General features: G+C 37.8%; 1 protein-coding gene across 1 annotated transcript in view; it reads right to left on the reverse strand.

The window, feature by feature from the left end:
* Window positions 1-20,240, reverse strand: part of LOC134529262 (WSCD family member AAEL009094) — a 489,539-nt gene that overhangs the window by 152,509 nt on the left and 316,790 nt on the right. The window contains exon 2 of the mRNA XM_063363161.1: window positions 2,160-2,308. Within this exon, the coding sequence (XP_063219231.1) occupies window positions 2,160-2,276 (117 nt within the window). The 5' untranslated portion in view covers window positions 2,277-2,308. The remainder of the gene's footprint in view (window positions 1-2,159; window positions 2,309-20,240) is intronic.

A 20,240-nucleotide genomic window follows, 5' to 3' on the forward strand; every position in this document is an offset into this window, starting at 1 on the left:
TGTGAACTGTACGTTCAGTATGTGTACTAGGTGTTCTTTTCTTTTGTTGAATGTATGTCGTTTCGTTAAATGTGCGTAATCAAATCTTTAGTATCTTCGAATATTTAGCAGACCAAAACCTCTGTCTTGATGAAACATTTTTCCGGCATTCTTGACTCTTGTAAGCTTAAAACGTGATCCGTTCGTCTAAATGTTTTTAATTGAATTTAACGATTCTTTAGGTCTGACAGTTCGAAGACATTTGTCTTTACTGCTTAAAGTATGTTATATTAGCTATCGACGAGTGGATTTTGTGGTTCGGAGACAGCAGGTCTATACGTCTGACATTGTCCATGCCCTGGTCTTGAGGTCCGAAGACACTAGGTAAATACGTATATAAATGTACACGAAATTGATGGAATGCATTTCATGCAATAAAAATAATAGACAACTATGTTAGGTATCGCGACAACGTATCAATTTTGTCGGACAGATATCTTGTCTAGGTTTTTTTGTCTTAGAGTAAATGATTGATAAACTTCATGGGAAACTGAATCTAAAAATTTATTTTAAGTTTTATTTATCTTTATCACTAATTGAGTTCAAACTAAGGATGAAAATCTTACATGTAATCTTTATTTTAATAAGTGATTTTTTACGAATTTTTGATTTTTTTTCCCGATTTCTTATATTAATTATCACAATCTTCCAATATGGCAGTTATATCGGCTTGTATAAGATTGTTCTATGAGGAACCTAAGCTGCTTTAAAGATTTTGGACATGATTTATTGAATAAGTATTTTAGATTAAAATTATTTTATTTTGTATCTATCATGTACTGAACCAAGGATGGATATCAATAGAATCAATAATTTTACTAACGAGTGATTTTTTTTATGATATTTGGAATTTTTCCCGAATTTCTAGATAAATAATTACGAATTTTGAAAATGGTGCCCAAATTTTAAGATGGCGGGGGTTATACAGTAATTATAAATAATTACTACACTTTAGCAGGTAAAAATTAAACTAAAATAGTAGTAGCGCACTCTAGCAGATGAATACAATATGGTGTACGCGACGTCATACTTGCTGGAGATATATGTACCCTGGAATTAGTAGTCTCAGTGGGTTCTGTGGAGGAAGGATCTGTTGTAATTTTTTATTTTTGACCTGACATGGTTAGAATCGAGGATGTGAGTGGTTTTTTAAATAATGTTTTATTAGAATTTCAATAATAATTTTTTTTATTAATTTTAAATGTTTTCCCAATAAAATCATATAATAATATTACAGATTCCAAGATGGCAGGGCATATCGAAAAGTGCAACGATCTAATATCCAATATGGCAACCATAACGAAGTATGCAACAGTGTTTTTAAATGATTTTATCAAAATTTTATTAATTACATTTTTTATGAATTTTAAAATTATTCCTGATTTTTGGCATAATAATTATGGATTTTCAAAATGCTGCCGAAACTAAAATTTCAACAGTTACGTCTTAATACAAGATTATGGCCATGGAATCCTAATTGCCAATGTGCGGCTTAGAGCGGCTTATCGCTTAGAAATTTAAGCCGTTTTTAGGAATTTCGTAGCCATTGCCATTTTTTAAGGACTAAAACGGGAAAATTTTCCTCAAAACGAGAATTTTTCCCTTGAAATAGGAAATGTTTTGAAATTTTGAGTAATTTTGAGTCATTAATGAATTCTTTTGAGGACTTTTTAGTCCAAGATGGCCGCTGTAACGTCAGAGAAATCGGTTGTCGACCCGCTCCACCGGCTCCACCTGCTGAAGACTGGCGCCGGACACATACTTTCCTATACTACTGTTTCGTGAGAAAATTTCGACCTTAAGTGTTTTTTCTGTTTTTTATCAGTTTACCTTAATCTTATTAACTCGTTTTCTGTAGTCTTTCGTCCAAAATATTTGACTCAATATTTATAAAGCGTTTATAAATTATATATAAAATTTTCTATTATAAAGTCAGGTTTTAAATAAAAATTATCTCACATACAGACTTATTTTTGGCTGTAAGAAACATATTTTTTCAAGTATATAATTTGCACCTTATCGTTTCCGCATGTTCACTAGAGGGTTGGTAATCCAGGAACAGTTATGATTGTAAAGAAGAGATAAGGAATAGTTTTTTATACGAATACCTAGTTGATTACCTTGGAGTACGTTTTCCGAGTAGGTTCCAATGTAGCAGAGAATATAAACAAAACACCAGCTAAGTAAAATGTCAATAATAGGCCAAGGGTACACAAGCGGTCCCGATACAGCTGCATTATAATCCTCTTCAGCCATGTTTCATGAGCACCTGAAATAAAATGGCGGAAATATATAAATTTACATGAAACAGACACTAATCTTTACGAAAATAGGATAATGGAAACCCATGTTGACTTTAATAACCTTTGCCCTAATAACGCAATTTAATTTGGTTCTATCAAAAGTCAACTCAGTGTCCTCTTATAATACAGTCTGTGATGATTTTTTGGTTGGTAGCTGTACATGCTATGTATTCAGTTTTTATTGGGACAGGAAGCTTAGTCTATGTTCCTTGTAAGGATACGTGCATGTAATGGTGGACGACGTTAATGATTGAGTTAAAATAAAATATATATATTAAGGAATGTTAATTTCTGTCGGGATTGGGACTAGCAGTTTATTTCCCTGCAAATGTTCCATGTCCTAGAAGAAGACTTTCAGACCATCCACTTTATTAAATAGGAGATTTTTTTATACATTGGTAAAATATATACAGGTTGGCCATGAATATATGTTACACATTGAAAGGGATGGTAGATGTATATGTGTGGAAAACATTTTATTAAGAAACCCATGTCCGGAAATGCATCATTATACCTGAAAATTGCGCAACAAAGTAACAGGGGTAGGTAGACAACCTGGCACGGACGGTGATGTCGGATGTCAATAACGACACATGTGTATCTGTATTTATGCAGGTTTAACCGTACGCTTTACATTTGCTGCTCAAAATGTCCTCCGCCACACCCGATACATGCAGTGCAGCGCCGTAACAGGTTGCGTCGCACATCGGCGAAGACAGCTGTTGTGTTTCCTATAGGTGCATGTCGCCAGCCCCCCCACCTCCGCTGATCACGATTAAATTTTGTCAGTGGTTTGTGCTCAGTTTGTGCTGGTTTTTGCCGCAAATTTTAGAGTTTATGCTAGTCTGGTTAATGAGCTATTAATTAATTAAAGTGGGGCTAGCATGTCGCCAGCCCCCCCCCCCCCCCCCCCCCCCCCCCCCCACCCTCAACCAACGATCACGATTAAATTTTGTCAGTGGTTTGTGCTCATTTTGTGCTCGTTTTTGCCGCAAATTTTAGAGTTTGTGCTATTCTGGTTAATGAGCTATTAATTAATTAAAGTGGGGGCCAAGCTTGTCGCCAGCCCCCCACCTCCGCCGATCTCGATTAAATTTTCAGTGCTTTGTGCTCAGTTTGTGCTAGTTTGTGCTAGTTTGTGCCGCAAATATCAGAGTTTGTGCTAGTCTGGTTAATGAGCTATTAATTATTAAATTGGGGGTGCTGGCGACATGCTAGACGCCACCCCCGATCACGATTAAATTTTGTCAGTGGTTTGTGCTCAGTTTTTGTTAGTTTGTGCCGAAAATATCTGAGTTTGTGCTAGTCTGGTTAATGAGATCTTAATTAATTAAAGTGGGGTGGCTGGCGACATGCTAGCCCACCCCCCCCCCCCCCCATCCCCCACCCCGCCGACCTATATTAAATTTTTTCAATGGTTCTGCTCAGTTTGTGCTAGTTTGTGCCTCAATAATCAGAGTTTGTGCTAGTCTGGTTAATGAGCTAATACTTAATTAAAGTGGGGGGGGGGGGGGAGGGGGCTGGCGACATGATAGCCCCCCACCCCCACCGATCTCGATAAAATTCTGTTAGTGGTTTGTGCTCAGTTTGTGCTGGTTTTTGCCGCAAATATCAAAGTTTGTGCTAGACTGGTTAATGAGCTATTATTTAATTTAAGTTTGGGGGCTGGCGACATGCTAGCCCCACACCCCCACCGATCTCGATTATATTTTGTCAGTGTTTTGTGCTGAGTTTGTGCTAGTTTGTGCCGCAAATATCAGAGTTTGTGCTAGTCTGGTTAAAGAGCTATTAATTAATTAAAGTTTGGGGGCTGGCGACATGCTACTCCCCCAACCATCTCTATAAATTTTGTTAGTGGTTTGTGTTCAGTTTGTGCTAGTTTGTGCCGCAAATAGCAGAGTTTGTGCTTGTCTGGTCAATGAGCTATTAATTAATTAAAGTGGGGCCAAGCTTGTCGCCAGCCCCCCACCTCCGCCGATCTCGATTAAATTTTCAGTGCTTTGTGCTCAGTTTGTGCTAGTTTGTGCTAGTTTGTGCCGCAAATATCAGAGTTTGTGCTAGTCTGGTTAATGAGCTATTAATTATTAAATTGGGGGTGCTGGCGACATGCTAGACGCCACCCCCGATCACGATTAAATTTTGTCAGTGGTTTGTGCTCAGTTTTTGTTAGTTTGTGCCGAAAATATCTGAGTTTGTGCTAGTCTGGTTAATGAGATATTAATTAATTAAAGTGGGGTGGCTGGCGACATGCTAGCCCCCCCCCCCCCCTTCACCCCCCGCCGACCTATATAAATTTTTTTCAATGGTTCTGCTCAGTTTGTGCTAGTTTGTGCCTCAATAATCAGTGTTTGTGCTAGTCTGGTTAATGAGCTAATACTTAATTAAAGTGGGGGGGAGGGGGCTGGCGTCATGCTAGCCCCACACCCCCACCGATCTCGATAAAATTTTGTTAGTGGTTTGTGCTCAGTTTGTGCTGGTTTTTGCCGCAAATATCAGAGTTTGTGCTAGACTGGTTAATGAGCTATTATTTAGTTTAAGTTTGGGGGCTGGCGACATGCTACTCCCCCAACCATCTCTATAAAATTTTGTTAGTGGTTTGTGCTCAGTTTGTGCTAGTTTTTGCCACAAATATCAGAATTTGTGTTAGTCTGATTAATGAGCTATTAATTAATTATTAAATAAATTATTAAATACAATTATTGTTTGATTGCAGTTCTTATCAGTCAATAATATTGATATAATATAATTTTTTTAAAAAACTAAAGAACATGTTTTTTTTAATTGAACTAAATAAGTAATATTTAAATTCAATTATGTTGTTTAACAGCGACTGAATTAATTACAACTCTGTATCACGAATTTTTTTAATATGCTTAAAATAAAAATCACGAAATAAACAAAACAATGAACTTTAATAAAAAAAAAGCCTGGGATCCTCTCTTTTTTTCATTTTCATAATGACCTTGCCCGAACGAATAGACACTCAGGTAAACAATTAATGACAACTGATTTTAAGTACCCTTCGCCTATTTTAAAATAAAAAATCATTGTTTGTTTTATTTCTTGAATCTTATTTTAAGCTTGTTAAAACATTTCGTGAAACAGAGTTGTAGTTAATTCTGACGCTGTTGAACAACATATTAAAATTATTAATTTTTTTAATTTTTAGTAAATATACAAATGAAAATGTTTCATTAGTTTTTAAAACTATAATTATATTATTTTACTTTTTTTTGTTAAATTTGAATTATTTTTTTTTATAAATTCCTCTAAATGCTTACAACAAAGTTTTTGAAGTCCTCGAAATTTCGGGGGCAATCGACCTCTCACCCACCAATGAGGTCCAATAGTGCCCGAAGGCCCCAGAAGTACATCAAAATTAATGTACTTTCATTGTCCCAACTTTAAAAAATCGGGTTCCAATGGCATTTTCTTTGAGGGGGCAGTCGACCTTAGACAAATAAATCTCCCACCATGCCCCGGACTTATGGATATATAAAAAGCACGGTTATTCCTCGTGGCACCAAAATAGTGTTTTTGTTTGCATGTATTACCTCCCTCCCCCTTAACATTTCGGGTCATGAATTCTGAATTTCATATACTTGCAAATTTTCAAATCGATACGACAATTAGAATCAAAATTAACAACCTATCTTAATTGTCCCAACTTTTAAAAAATCGGGGGCAAATGACTTCTCTCCTGAGGAGGGGAGGGGATTTTGATGACCCTGAAAGGCTTGGAAACACTAAATCTAAAGAGAATCAATTTTGGAAATTTTTGAAATTTTTGGGTTTTGGCATCTCCCCCCCCCCCCCCCCCCCCCCCCTCGTTTTCACGATTGAGGGGTGGGAGCAGTTGACTTCGGATAAATGTCCCACAATGTCCCGGACTTATGGACTTATGGATATACAAAAAGCATGTTTATTGTCCATAGCAGAAAGTTGTTATTTTTTGCCCTTTGCTCCATTGTTCGATAAAGTTTGATTCAGATAGGGGTAATTAAACTTAACCATTGATATATCCAGAAATAATATGTATTAAATTTGGAAGCTGTGGTGTATAACTCTTCACACATATGTGGTGAGTATCGCGGGGACAAACTCAAACCCCGAAATGACTGACAATTGTGAGTACCAAGTTTCACTAAAGTAATCTGGATATCATTATAACATGGAAGATTCACGAACTTTAAACTTATTATTTGATCTTGAGATTTACCTTTCCTACCTACATACCAAGCATACTTATGTAGATAAAATAAGTACATAAATTTTAACACTTTCAAATTTCAAGGTTTTACATTAAACATGTTTCAAACCTACATGACTTTCATATACTATCGTTAACATACACAAAGTTAATAATCTAAAAATCTAAACAAAACCTTATTTTATAATGCCAATTTGTAAACAAATAAACAAGCTATATTTAAATTAAAATTACCCTATAAAATTGATTACTATAACATTTTGGATGAGTATTTACAAGTGAAAAACCTAATAAAGATATTTACATGCTGTACATATCATCAAACCTTTGCATACACACTTAGGATATTTTATTTTATAACAAATGCTGATTTATTTTTAACACAGCCAGTAACACGCAATTTCCATTACATAATTGAAATCAACTAAAGTTGTGTTGTAATAGGTAACTTTGGTATTTTTTGAGAAGGAACTAAATAGTGTAGAGTAGCAACTAACAGTTAAATATTTGGATGTTTTTTTTATGATGCTAGAGGAATTGCATAAATCGTTGTATATCTCCCATTGCTGTTCTGGTCTCAGACAACATGCAAAATAATGCCCTACAACATTTAGCCCCATTGCCTATTGTATCTTCCAGAGTCTGAAGATGGCATCGTTGCAACTATCCCTCGAAAGAAGTAGGTGCAATTGGATTTCTTCAAAGTAATTGATCTGGGGAGTTTGTGGAGTGCTACTTGGAAAGGATATGCTATGTCTGAAGGATTTTCTACAACCAAAGAATTAACAACTTTAATCACTAAATGTTGCTCAGAATCAGTAACTGTAATTGTCTTCAGGCCACCGCAGTTTTCTGAACACTCTACCTCTATATCGGTGAGTAATTGATCAAAATAACTCTCCAGGTTATTTACAGAGTGGGTCTCCATAGCTATAGAAATTACTGCTTTTTCAATTCTTCTGTTTGCCATGCATTTGGTGTTTGTGCATACAATTGTTTCAATGAATGAAGGAAATTTTGCTAAAAGTCTACTGGCCATCGAAATTGCAGTTGAAGTTGAGTTAATTTCAATTAACTTGTTGGACAGAGAAGAAGATGAGCAGAGAGATTGTAAAACATCAGCTCTACATTTGTAAGTCCCAGACATGATAGTATTATGTGATAGGTTTTCAACAATCTTAAAAAGAGGGATATTCTTATTTCCTGCTATGAACTCTTTGAAATGTACACTGTCGGTGTAAGATGTAGCTAACACCTGAAGAAAAGAATCGAACGCGCATGTGATAGTTAAAATAACATTATTTCCATGCAGGGATATGGCTTTCAGGGTGTTGGCTCTGTTGCCATTATTAAGTAAGCCTGCTGGAAGCGCAGCACATAATGTCGTGGACGTACCTGGCTCTGCAAATTCGCTAGGTTCCAAATAAGAAAATCGTCGTCTCTTTTTCGGTGGAAGTGAAGCCAACCCTCTCCAGTTTTCTTTTGCAGTGTCTTCGTGAATATCTATATTAGAAGTGGAGCTATTTTCTTTAGTGTATAATGTATGGAGAGTACCATTCCTTACACATTTCACGCATATACGTTTCTCGCCATACCCTTCTTCAGAATTTTCATATGGGAGTGAACATTCAGTAAATGCAACATGGACAGGAATGCCGCAGACACAAGTGTGAGTACCTGTTGGCAAATCACCTCTAGCACATGCAAAGCATTTATTGGGTTCATTGATGAGCATATGTTGTGTATCAATCGCCACAGGTTTTAAGTACTTAATTTTTTTATTTCCAACTTTCTTTGTTTTGTTTTCCTTTACATCGGATGATAAAAGGAGTTGTTCAATATAATCATGAGATGCTTGTTCCTCTCTATGCTTGAACATGTTTTTGCTTGGTATATTCGCTGCGACTAACTTCATTTCACCATCAACAGATTTCAGATGCTTTTCCAGAAATGAGTCCACAGTCGTTGGCAGACGTACGTTCTGAAAAGTTCGGTGCTTAATGTCATTGAATATACTTTCTACTGAAGCACTTGAAGCTGTCAAAGAACCATACCCAAAAATTGGCACCATTAAGGCAGACCACAAAGGTAGAAACTTTAACATTTTTATAAAGACTTCTACAATTTCTGGTAAGAAATGTAAATTGTCATGGTCACCTTCCTCATTAACCTTACTGTGAACTTCTGCCGCAATTTTACGTGCCCATTTGGTGAAAACAGTGGTAATTCCTTGTGTATTTGAAACACTTTCAAAAAAACTGCTTTCTCTTGGTTCACTTTCGTCAAGTAAAATAATTTATATTGTTGCTTGTAATGCTGGGTTTGGTCCTGTTAGGAACATACTTTTTAAAGCATCTTTTGCTTTTTCACTGTGCGTCTTTTCGCCTGTGATTGCATTCGTTCCTTCTGTTTCGCTAAGTGCTACTGTAAAAATGTTCTCCAGTAAAATTTTAACATAATTTATGTTCGCGCTTTGAACTATTAGGGCTAAACTTCGTATGTTGAAATGGCTAACATTTATTGGCTTGCCGTGAAGGGGAGGTAAATTTGCTATTAATTTTAATGTGTGCGCTACATCACAACGTACGAAACAGTCAGGAATTTCATAATACCCGGAACGAAAAATGTCGTTAAAACAGTTATCCACGTATTTTGCAAGAGAACTGAAATGAGTGAAGCTTTTTACTTGTCCAGACAGAAGGGCTAGTGAGTGATCACTGATAGTTGCTTTTGGAGTCGGAGCACCACTTCGTAGCCCAGTTTGTAGGAAATGTTGAACTCTCAAATTGTGATGACTTTCTGAAAGCATGTTTGCAACTGTGTACTGCAAACCAGCTGTAGAGTCATGAACTGCAACAGAATACAGGTACACTACACCTGAAACATTTCCAAAAGGGCGCTGAAGTTTCCTAACTAACCCTCCTGTTGCATCTATCATAATTGATGGGTTTGAACTCATTTTGCAGTACTCATGGTATACAAAAAGTTGTGCTGGTGTCCAGTAATAAACATCAAATGAGTCTAGACCTATTTCCACTATACTGCTGTGATACTCAGCTGAATATTTAAGTTTACCAATAGCCAATAAAGGGATATCATCAAAGCGCCTTGATTTCAACTCTCTGGATTTTGCAAGTCTCAGGGCATTCAATGTTGGTATGTGACTCGGTTCATCATCTCCAAATTTCATTATTTTCCTTCCTTCTTAGTAGTTAAGTTATGTAGGTCCGAGCGCACAGGCTGCAGGCATAGGATTCAGGATTCGTGACCTTTGACCCCTGATGTCACAGTTATGACCTTTGACCGATGACTTCATCACCGATTTCCTAGAAATTTCCCGGTTTCCCCCCAAAATTTCCTCAAAATGTCCCGTTTTCCCCCTCAAAATTTCCCTTTTTTCCCTACAAAATTTCCCTACAAAATTTCCCCATTCCTCCAAAATTCTAACAATCCACCCATATCCCCATAGTGGGTTGGTATCCCCCTTACCTACATCACCACACCCGCATCTTGGATTATGTCACTTCCTACCGCCATATTTCATTACGTCACTTCCGGCTGCCATCTTGGATTATATCATTTCCAGCCGCCATCGTGGATGACCCGGCCACCATCTTGAATTATGTCATTTACATTAACCATTTTTATTTCTAGAACTTTATACTGTCTCTATTACATCGCCACTGATAAGACTTAGGGATTTGGATTTAACATTTTCACATTATGCAATCACCATCTTGGATTATGTAACTTCTGGCCGCCATTTTTAATTCTGGAACTTTCTATTATGTAATATCCGGCCTCCATTTTGTTTTCTAGAAATTTCTACCATTACAACATAACTACCAAGATTTAGATTTTCGCCATTTTGTATTCTAGAACATGTGATGACATCATGCCCGTCATTTTTAATTCTAGAACATTATACCATTACATCACAACTAATGAGGATTCAATCACCATCTCTAATGTTATTTTTTATGCTACTGGCAGCCATCTTGGATTCAACCATTTTTAATTATGAAATCACACCTACCACCACTGAATCGAGTGCCCCACTCATATGTTGAACTTTTAGTTACGATAAATTCATACCATTTACATGCATTACACTTTTCGTTATGGTCACATAATCACCGCCATATTGTATGACCTTGACCCCAACTGACATTTAGAATTCTACCATTATAGATTCAACCATTTTGAATTATGTAATCACACCTTACACCCTACAATCGAGCACCCTACTCCTATGTGTTGATATTTTTATTATACAGTCATAGTAATTTTATCTTCTGACGGCAGGCATATTGGATTTTTTAATCCTCACCTTTATCCTATGATATCATGAACATCATATTGGACTATGTCGCCATCACCAGCTCCAAAGCCATCTTGGACTCTAGAACCTTCAATCATTTTGAATTATGACATCATGCCTATCTCGTAATCTAGTGCCCCACTCCTACATGTTACAGTTGTTAATACACCAAGCACCCTTATGATGATATCATTATATATTACATCTTATGTAGGCAGCCCTATTGGATTGTCATCACTGTAGCTCCTTTAGAACCACATCTTGGACTATATCGTCTTCACTTGACCTATAACATCTTGGACTATGTCACTCACCTTGAACTTTCCACTATATTGGATTACATCGTTTATGTGCGCCTTACTATATGTCGTCACCAACACTATCCTAACCTATATAATCTTGAACATCGCATTTCACATTACTGTAAAAACCCTGAACTTCCCGCCATCTTGAGATATGACATCACTTTACTGTAGAAACCCTGAACTTCCCATCATTATGGACTGTATCGAAACATATGACTTATAACTCATCCACACTACCGCCATGTTAAAATATGTTATCACCCACTTTAATCTTGACAAACAACATATTGTATTATCATCTCATGTATGCACCCACCATACTTGATTATGTATAATCATACTAACTTTCATCCTCTGCTAGAGTAAGCAGATTAATTATTCGTAATGAGCATCACGAGATCATCCCAAATACCAAGATTAAAAAAAAATTATTCCTAGTATTACCATTAAACTGTCCATATACCAAAGTCATACTGCAGACTCGTGCACTGTAGCACTCTACTCAAACTGACATACATAGCTTAAATTTCTTTATGTGCTTTCATTTGCGCTTACATTTTCTTTGAGGACTTTCATCGGCGCTTACATTTTCTTTACGTTCTTTCATTTGCGATTACTTTTTCTTAACATGCTTTCATTTGCGACTACAAGTTCTTTGAGGGCTTTCCTTTACACTTATGTTTTCTTTAAGTGTTTTAAGTTTCTCTTATGTTTTCTTTACATGCATTCCTTGGTGCATACATTTTTTTTATATTGTAACTCAGTATCTCATGTAAACAATATTTAAGTATGCATATATATGATTAATCTTAATAGCAAATGTTATGGTCATGCATGCATCCTTATTTTTATAGCTGTCACCATAAAGTAAGCATGATAAATTAAGAGAATTAAAAACATAGTATACATGAAAAAAATTATTTTATTTACAAAGTTAATTATATACACAGTCTTTTACATAAAGTAAATCATCTATTTATCTAGTGGGTCGAAAAGGCTAATTCTCAACTCCAAACAGTTCACCGAAGTCAGCGTCCAACCAGATTCTTTACCCATATATTCTTCTTCTTCCTTGCAGAGTTTTTCGATGCTCTAATTAACTGACTGCTTCACGTCGTTTGAAGTATAAATTGCAGTAGCCGATGTCTTGAAAGCACGCTTGCTCACTCGATTCTCGTGCGGCTCTGGTTTACCATATAAACAATACGACCATAAGTTATATTTTAAAGGCCCATGCGATGCTGTGTCCTCCATAAGCTCTTGTATTATATTCTGCTATATATAACTCAGAAAAGTGCAAATATCTTTTGCCTCACTAAAAGTATTTAGATAGTAATAGTCTTTAAGAACTCCTCTAAATGCAGATTGTGCCAAGTAAAATTCATTATCATTTGTCTGTAAATGACCAAGCACAGTGTTATATTTATGTCCAGATGACGATGCGGGTGGTTGTTGCTGCTGATCTCCATTAATGCTGGAGCCTGTTTCTAGTTTAAATTGAGGAGTCGTGACGTTAACATGCTGTTCTACAGGCAAGCGAACTGCACCTTTACAAATCTTCATATGTCTTTTCAAACTATCAATGCGAGTAAACCACTGATTGCACTTAACACACTAAATCTTTGTACGAGAGGGACTCTTCATACATTGACTTCTCTCATGACGTCTCAAGTTGGAGATCGTTGAGAATATCATATTTCATTGCGGACACCGATGCTACATTGGAGACATTAGCTCCATGCAGGATTCCGAAGAACTTGCGGTAGGTTCCATAACCACACCCTCTTCAGACATTATAATAGTTAAACAAGAAAGAGAGCACCCAAGCTATGTCCACTCTTCGGAGTCAGGATGACAGCTTAGCTACTAATTCCGTCCACACCCCTACATATAAAGCCAACCCCTACCCCCACTACGACAATCTTCACATCATCAATATGTTTACTTAGGACTCAGGATACATAAGATCTCTCTCTCTCTCTTCTACTTCCAAATCGTTCAACTATCCTAGAATTCTTGAAACTATCTATATGATGCAGATTCATAACCTAACCAATGTAATCACGAGATCATTCTTTTGTACGACAAACACAACTAAAATACATATCCTCCAGCTGACATGATATATTATTTATAAAATGCCTAGCATCCTCTTAAATATCAACGTATAGGACTTTGCACACCTCATTTAATTTCAAAACTCCCAGCCACTATATCTATATGGAACCATAAATCATCAATACTATCCCAACTCACTGTCTTCCACCAGCATATTTGTGTAATATTATCCACTGTATTTTTTCTATAGTTACCATTCCACATAACCTACTAACATAATACTTAGTAAGATAATGTTAGGTAGCATTCCATACCATTATATAAGCATTTAAAGTCGTAATCGTAATTGCCTCCATGCAACAAAATTTTAATACTATCAAGTATCAGCCCAAGATCATACTACTTAAGAAAATTCCATACGCAAACATTAACCACACCATATTAAATATGCACTAGGTTCACCCAACAATCCAACATGAACATCAGTCAAAAGACAGTTTTATAACTACAAACCATAACAGACTTTCCTATTCCTCAGCCCACAGTACCCAACATTCATCAGCTTACAAATTCTTTAAATTAAACATTTAATTATGTATTTTCTTTCATGCTTTGAATGTTTCTTGCAGTAAAGAATTTTGAGTAAAATACAATTTACAGACAATTCAATTCACATCCTGCCATACAAAAAAATGAGAACCTATTTCTACTCAGCCACAGGATAAATCCATGCAGCATCTTAAAAACCAACTAAATATAATACTTAAGATATGTACAAAGTCTGATCTGACATACTGGTCGAGTCATTGCAAATGAATACAAATATGAGGAGGGTACACACAAGCTAAGTCATTACATACGAATACAAATATGAGTAGGAGGGACCATAGCATACGAATACAAATACGAGGAGCAGGGATCGTAGCATATGGATACAAATATGAGGAGGAGGGACCGTAGTATACATTAATCACACCTAACTTTACTCATATACCTACTATATCAACCAGAAAAGTAAATTATAAGAGTTATGTTTCCAATTTAAATTACTTTCCAATCTATCATTCAGAAACCCAAGCTTAAGACACATAAATAAATATCGTCTAAGATCAAAAGACCTGCAAAGTCAACATATAATACTGATGTCACAGTCTAAGTTATAAGCTCTATGTCCATTGCATTTATATCAACCTTTTCCCTTATCACCTAAATTGTATGAAATATAAGGCAGCAAAAAGAAATACTAGATAAAAACAGCCCATTTTAATTGTCCTTTTCACAATGTAAATACTTGTAATGATTATGCTGAGGATATTCTGAATAAAATTTCTTACTTAAATAACAACTACTATGCAATCGAGTCATATTATAAGAACCGATAATAACTCTCCTTACGCACATAATATGAACGTAAAGACAAAAATTACTCAAAATGTTAGTAGATCTACAATACAACAATATATAAAGTCATATGTATAAGTATTTACAACACTTGCACGATTCGAGAAGTTAAACCAAACCATACAAACCATACAAAATCTAAGAAGCACTAACAGGAAGGACGAACTTCCTTCTCCTTGCAGTCTAGCGAAGCAAATCTTCCTTTGCGATCGATAGTGAGCATTCCGTATCCCGCATTAATGAAATAGATATTATTTACCTGCAAGCAACACATGGCGACATCTGTTGATGACGGCCAGAACTACTTGCATCAATTTGCTTTGCATTAGATAACTTAACTCTCGCTGATGAAATATTTAAAAAATTATATTTAAGAAATGTTTCCAATTGGAGAAAACTGACAGATGTATCTAACATTTGTAACACCCCTCGTGCCTCAAAATTGAATTATTTTGAATTAATTAAAAAGGAGCCTTGGAAACTTGCTGGATAAAAAAAGTTTAATAAGTTGATTTACCAGAGGCGACACGAGGTGGGGAACAAACAAAATTTAGGAACTTCCTGTAACAGACAAGGAGGAAGTTGGTGGATCGTTAAAATCAATAAATAAAAACTACACGATTAACTTGATCTATAGTTTCCCTGTTTTATTTGCCCTGATGAATTATCTTGTTTCTATTACATTCAAAAGGTTTTAACAAGTTTCAAAGATTTAAGACAAAAACAAAAGAAAAACGAAAAGGGGCCGGCCCGCGATTATTTAAAACAAAGTACATTCTTAGTTTGACATATAAACATTTGCATTATGAGTTTCACACCCAAAATTGGATGAATCCGATTATTATATTGATAATTAGTTCTATTTGTTCTACATGTTCTTGAGAAAAACACTGGTCGCTGGTGGGTTGGTCATCAGCTTAAGATAGTTCGTAGCTAGGTAAGGGGGAAATGTTGAATTTACATTACCACCCGGGGTCTTCAAACGATCACGTCGGGTAGTAGAAACGTTTCTTCTAATGTGACCCACGGAACAGAAGGGGGGGGTGGCCACGAGATGAGAGCAATCAGTCTCTCCCCGTCATCGACCCTGTCTGCAACAGTCCAAATCAAAACTGATTAGAACTTGTATACAGGCAGTCTATGGGGCAGAAAATGCCCAAAAAAAATTTAAGGGAAAAAAAAGGGGGGGTCGCGAATTATCACTAACCAAAACAGGGGAGTTGCCCAGCACGCTGCCATCGTGGAGTCAGCCAGGGTCTGGAGCTCGCGAATTGCGCGGCAGGACGCGGATGATTTCTACATGATAATATTTAAAAGAAAAGAAATTTCGAAGGCAAATAACTAAACTATGCAGACAGACTAATCAACTAGGATTGACTTGAGGGATAGCATCCCTTATACAACGCGACTACATAGTCGTTAGCGGTCGGATGAAGTCTTGCAGAGTCTGCCGATTCGCCGATACTCGCTGGAGATCAATCTGCGGACGCGACGCGAGTTGATCTGTGTGTCGCGGCAAACCGAGTCTCGTAATTAAAAGTGTGCGCCGGCTCTTACAGGTGGAGGGAGGTCTGGGCCGCCGAAAGATTCCGAACTTGCCCGAATGCGGGCGGACAAAACTTTGCCAGGAGTTTTGAAGTTGGCATCACTGGGCGACACTAGAGAACTCTGTCGGGGGGGGGGGGGGTCTGAGTTGAAAACAATCGACTCGCCCCTGGCGTCCATATAACTCAAGGGAGAGCAGGTGCTGCTCTCTGGCGCCCTAGAGGGTAGGCTAGCGGAGAAGTTCGCGACTTGGTCGCTAGGTAGCGCTTGCAATCAATTTTGGCGCACTTGTTTTGCGAGTAGACCTTGGGGACGGTCACTGTTGTCCAGGGGGTTACGACCGGTCATTGGTCTTACTTGGAACCGGGAAGGTGGGGGGGAGGGTAAAAGTGCAACGACGCTGAGAACAAGCGCCCCGTCGTGGCTGCAGAGGAGCGAACATAACACTAATACGTGATGAAAAAGGCCAATCTCAGCTCGTCTCTGAGAACTGGTCGCCTGCAAGCTACAGGCTTGTCTATGCAGTAAGGGTCACGAAGAGAAATGATATTACAGGCTTGAGGCGTGACTGAAGGCGGGGGAAATGGTAAGCTGTCTGCATGTCAGGGATTAGGCCAGCAAAATATCCGATACGCCGATGGGAAAGGGGCTTCAGAGCACTGAGACAAAGTTTAACTCAGAGGAGTACACCAGACTAACAAAGTAAAATCACACTATAGTAGAGCAAATAAAATTTCCACACAAAAAATTTAAAATCATAATAAAAATTTAAAATATATCGTGTCGAATTTACTAATTAACGGCACATACTTCCCCCCTGAAAGACGGAGTCAGGGTGGCCCACTTTAGCCACCAACAACCTGGGTTCCATAAACTTACCCTGTACCAGGATCTACTGTAGTAAACTTCTTACAATGGCTAACAATAAATAAAGTCTAAAACTTACAGATAACTTATTGACAACTTAGTGTAACACTTCTTAACTTAAACATCTTATAAACTAGTACCATGGATTTTTTTATATTACTTATAATTATGACCTAGGTTTTTTTTATATCAACACGTTGGTTGAGTATGGCATGCCGTAGTAGGAACGCTGTTCCTTGTATAAAGAAACACAGTGAAGAGTGCCCTTACTTTAGGTTCGGGTGCACTTTTTTCAGCTGAGATATGTGCGCGCGCGCGATATTCGCCGGAGCTGGGGTCGGCTAACGCGACCGTGACTGGCGTGAGGTATCGCTGGATCTGCCAGGGGCCATTCCAACGATATGAAAGCTTGGGTGACCTCTTGTCGATCGCCTTGCTGAGTGTGTGTGCTCTGCACAACACTAAATCTCCTACTCTGTAGGGATTGGGATAGCGTTTTTTGTTATATTTTTGCCTGCTTGCCTCGTGGGCCAAGTTCAGGTTTTTACGAGCTCTACTCCAGACTTCCTTAATGTTCCTGGGGTCGTCTGGTAGTAACTCTTTTAACGTCCATTGATTAGAGAGTAGGGTGTTGGGCTGGTATGTAAACATGAGTTCAAACGGTGTTGTTTTGTGACTTTCATGTCTGGCGGAATTGAAAGCCATTTGCAACCACACGAGATTGGAATCCCACCTATCCTGCGAGTTCGCATGGAATGCTATTAAGGCAGACCGGAGGTTTCGGTTGAAACGCTCCGCATGCGAAGGCTGGGGGTAGTAGGGAGTCGTGATCACATGCTGAATCCCGTGTGAAAAACACATGTTTTTGAACTGAGTCGATTTAAAGTTTGTGGCATTATCGGAAACAATAATGGAAGGTACCCCGGATATTTTGAAAAAATAATTTTGGAGGGCTCGAATGGTGATTTCGGCCGTGGCTCTTCTAACAGGGATTAGCCACACAAATTTTAAGAATGCATCTACGCATACTAGAAGCATTGAATTTCCGTCTTTTGACCTTGGGAAGGGTCCCACAAAATCTATGAAAAGCTTTTGCATGGGCCTTTCGGCCACGTCAGAAATTAAATAGCCGAACTGGGTCTGCTGCGCAGGTTTACTCAATGCACATAATTTGCACAATTTCACCCTTTGCGTTATATCCTTGTGCATTCCGTCCTAGATAAAATTCCTGCGAATGTTTTCAATTGTTTTGAAAATTCCTAAATGTGCGCCCAAAGGTGACGAGTGGTAATATTGAAAAACCATGTCCCTGAGATTCTGAGGTAGGGCTATTCTGAAATTTTTTGCTTGTTGTGTCCTTCGGTAAAGTATGCCTTTTGAAAGTTTGTAATATTTTGGAGGTGAGCCTGATTTTATTTGTTTAATTATGTCGGACAATTGTGGGTTTGAATTTTGATTTGATTGTATGTCGGAAAATGCTAGAGGAAAATCTGTTAACAATGCGTGGCAGGCAATAGGATTGTTTTCCTGAATTTCGGAGTTGGAAGGATTCTCGAACATTCGAGAAAGAGTATCTGCCACAATGTTCTGTGAACCACGAATATGTTGGATGTTGAATTTGAGAGAAGCAATTTTTACAATCCACCGACCTAATTTACCTAGTTGCTTTGGATGGGCTAGAAGCCAAGCAAGGGCCTGGTTGTCGGTTTCTAGTAGGAATTCTTTGTGTTCCAAATAGGGCCGGAACTTATCTATGCCGAAAACTACGGCAAGGCACTCAAGTTCGTATACCGAGGAGGCTTTCCTCTCCTGGTGTGTTAGGGTGCGGGAGGCGAAAGCTATAGGTTGCCTGCAGCCATCGAATTCTTGTGACAACACGGCCCCAATGGCCACACTGGATGCATCGGTTTGAAAAATAAAAGGTTTACTGAAATCAGCCATTCTAAGTACTGGAGGGCTAGCTATTGCATGTTTTAGAAAATCAAAAGCTTTGTCCTGTTCTGGACCCCAATTGAAAACGGAATTTTTCTTATGTAGAGCATTCAGTGGTGCTGCATGCTCAGCAAAATTAGGTATGAATTTGGCGTAAAAATTTGCCATGCCAATAAACCTGGAAATGCCCTTAGCATCTTTAGGGGGTTGCAAATCCTTTATCGCTTGTGTGCGATTAGGGTCAATGGTCACTCCTCGACTTGAAATCAGGTGTCCGAGGAAAGAAATTTCCTGCACTGCAAATTTCACCTTCTTTGTATTAACAGTAAGGCCGGATTTACGTAGTCGCTTAAGGACTTCTTGCAAATGAGCCATATGCTCTTCAAAAGATTCTGAGTAAACAACGACATCATCAAGATAATTAAAAACAAATTTGAATTTCAGGTCGCTGAAAATTTGGTCTAGAAGGCGTGTTAACACTTGGGCGCCTGTGGCTAGGCCAAAGGGTACTACCTTGTATTGATACAGATTCCACGGAACACAGAAACTTGTGACGTGTTTTGACTCTGGTGTTAGTGGTATTTGATGATAGGCCGAATTTAGGTCAAACACACTGAAAAATTTGGCTTTACTAAACCAGTGACATGCCGAATTTAGGTCTGGTAATGGAGTCATCTCTACTTCAATTTGCCGATTTACGCTGCGGAAATCGACCACTAAAAATGCCGGGGAGGCGAAACTGGAAGTGGAAGGTTCGATAACATCTTTATCCAATAAACTTTGTATGTGATCCCGCATTATCTGCATTTTAGGTCCTAATGATTGGTAAGGGTGACACCTAACTGGGGTTTTGTCCAAAAGCTTAATTTCATATTGGGTGAGATGGGTGCGCCCTAATTTTTCACTCAAAACGTCGGGAAAGTTACTGCATAACTTCTCTATTTCTTGTTTTTGTTCAAAGTTAAGATGGGTTAGTGAAATATTATTATCACCTTTAGCCTCTGTGTGAATGGCATTTACTTTGCTCTGACATTTTGCGTCAGGTGACACAAAAGAAACAAAAACTTGGTTGTTAAATTTAAAGTGAATTCTTCGTGCTTTCAAATCAATTATCATGCCTGTTTTTGCAATAAAATCGGAACCAAAAATTAAATCTGTGGCCAAATCATCTGCTACTAAGAATGGGAAAGACCAAGAAAACAAATCAATTTTTACTTTAACAAAAACAATACGATTTACCTTCAAAGGCTGTTCAGCAG

The sequence above is a fragment of the Bacillus rossius genome, chromosome 2 (genome assembly GCF_032445375.1).
Source record: "Bacillus rossius redtenbacheri isolate Brsri chromosome 2, Brsri_v3, whole genome shotgun sequence".
NCBI lineage: Eukaryota > Metazoa > Arthropoda > Insecta > Phasmatodea > Bacillidae > Bacillus > Bacillus rossius.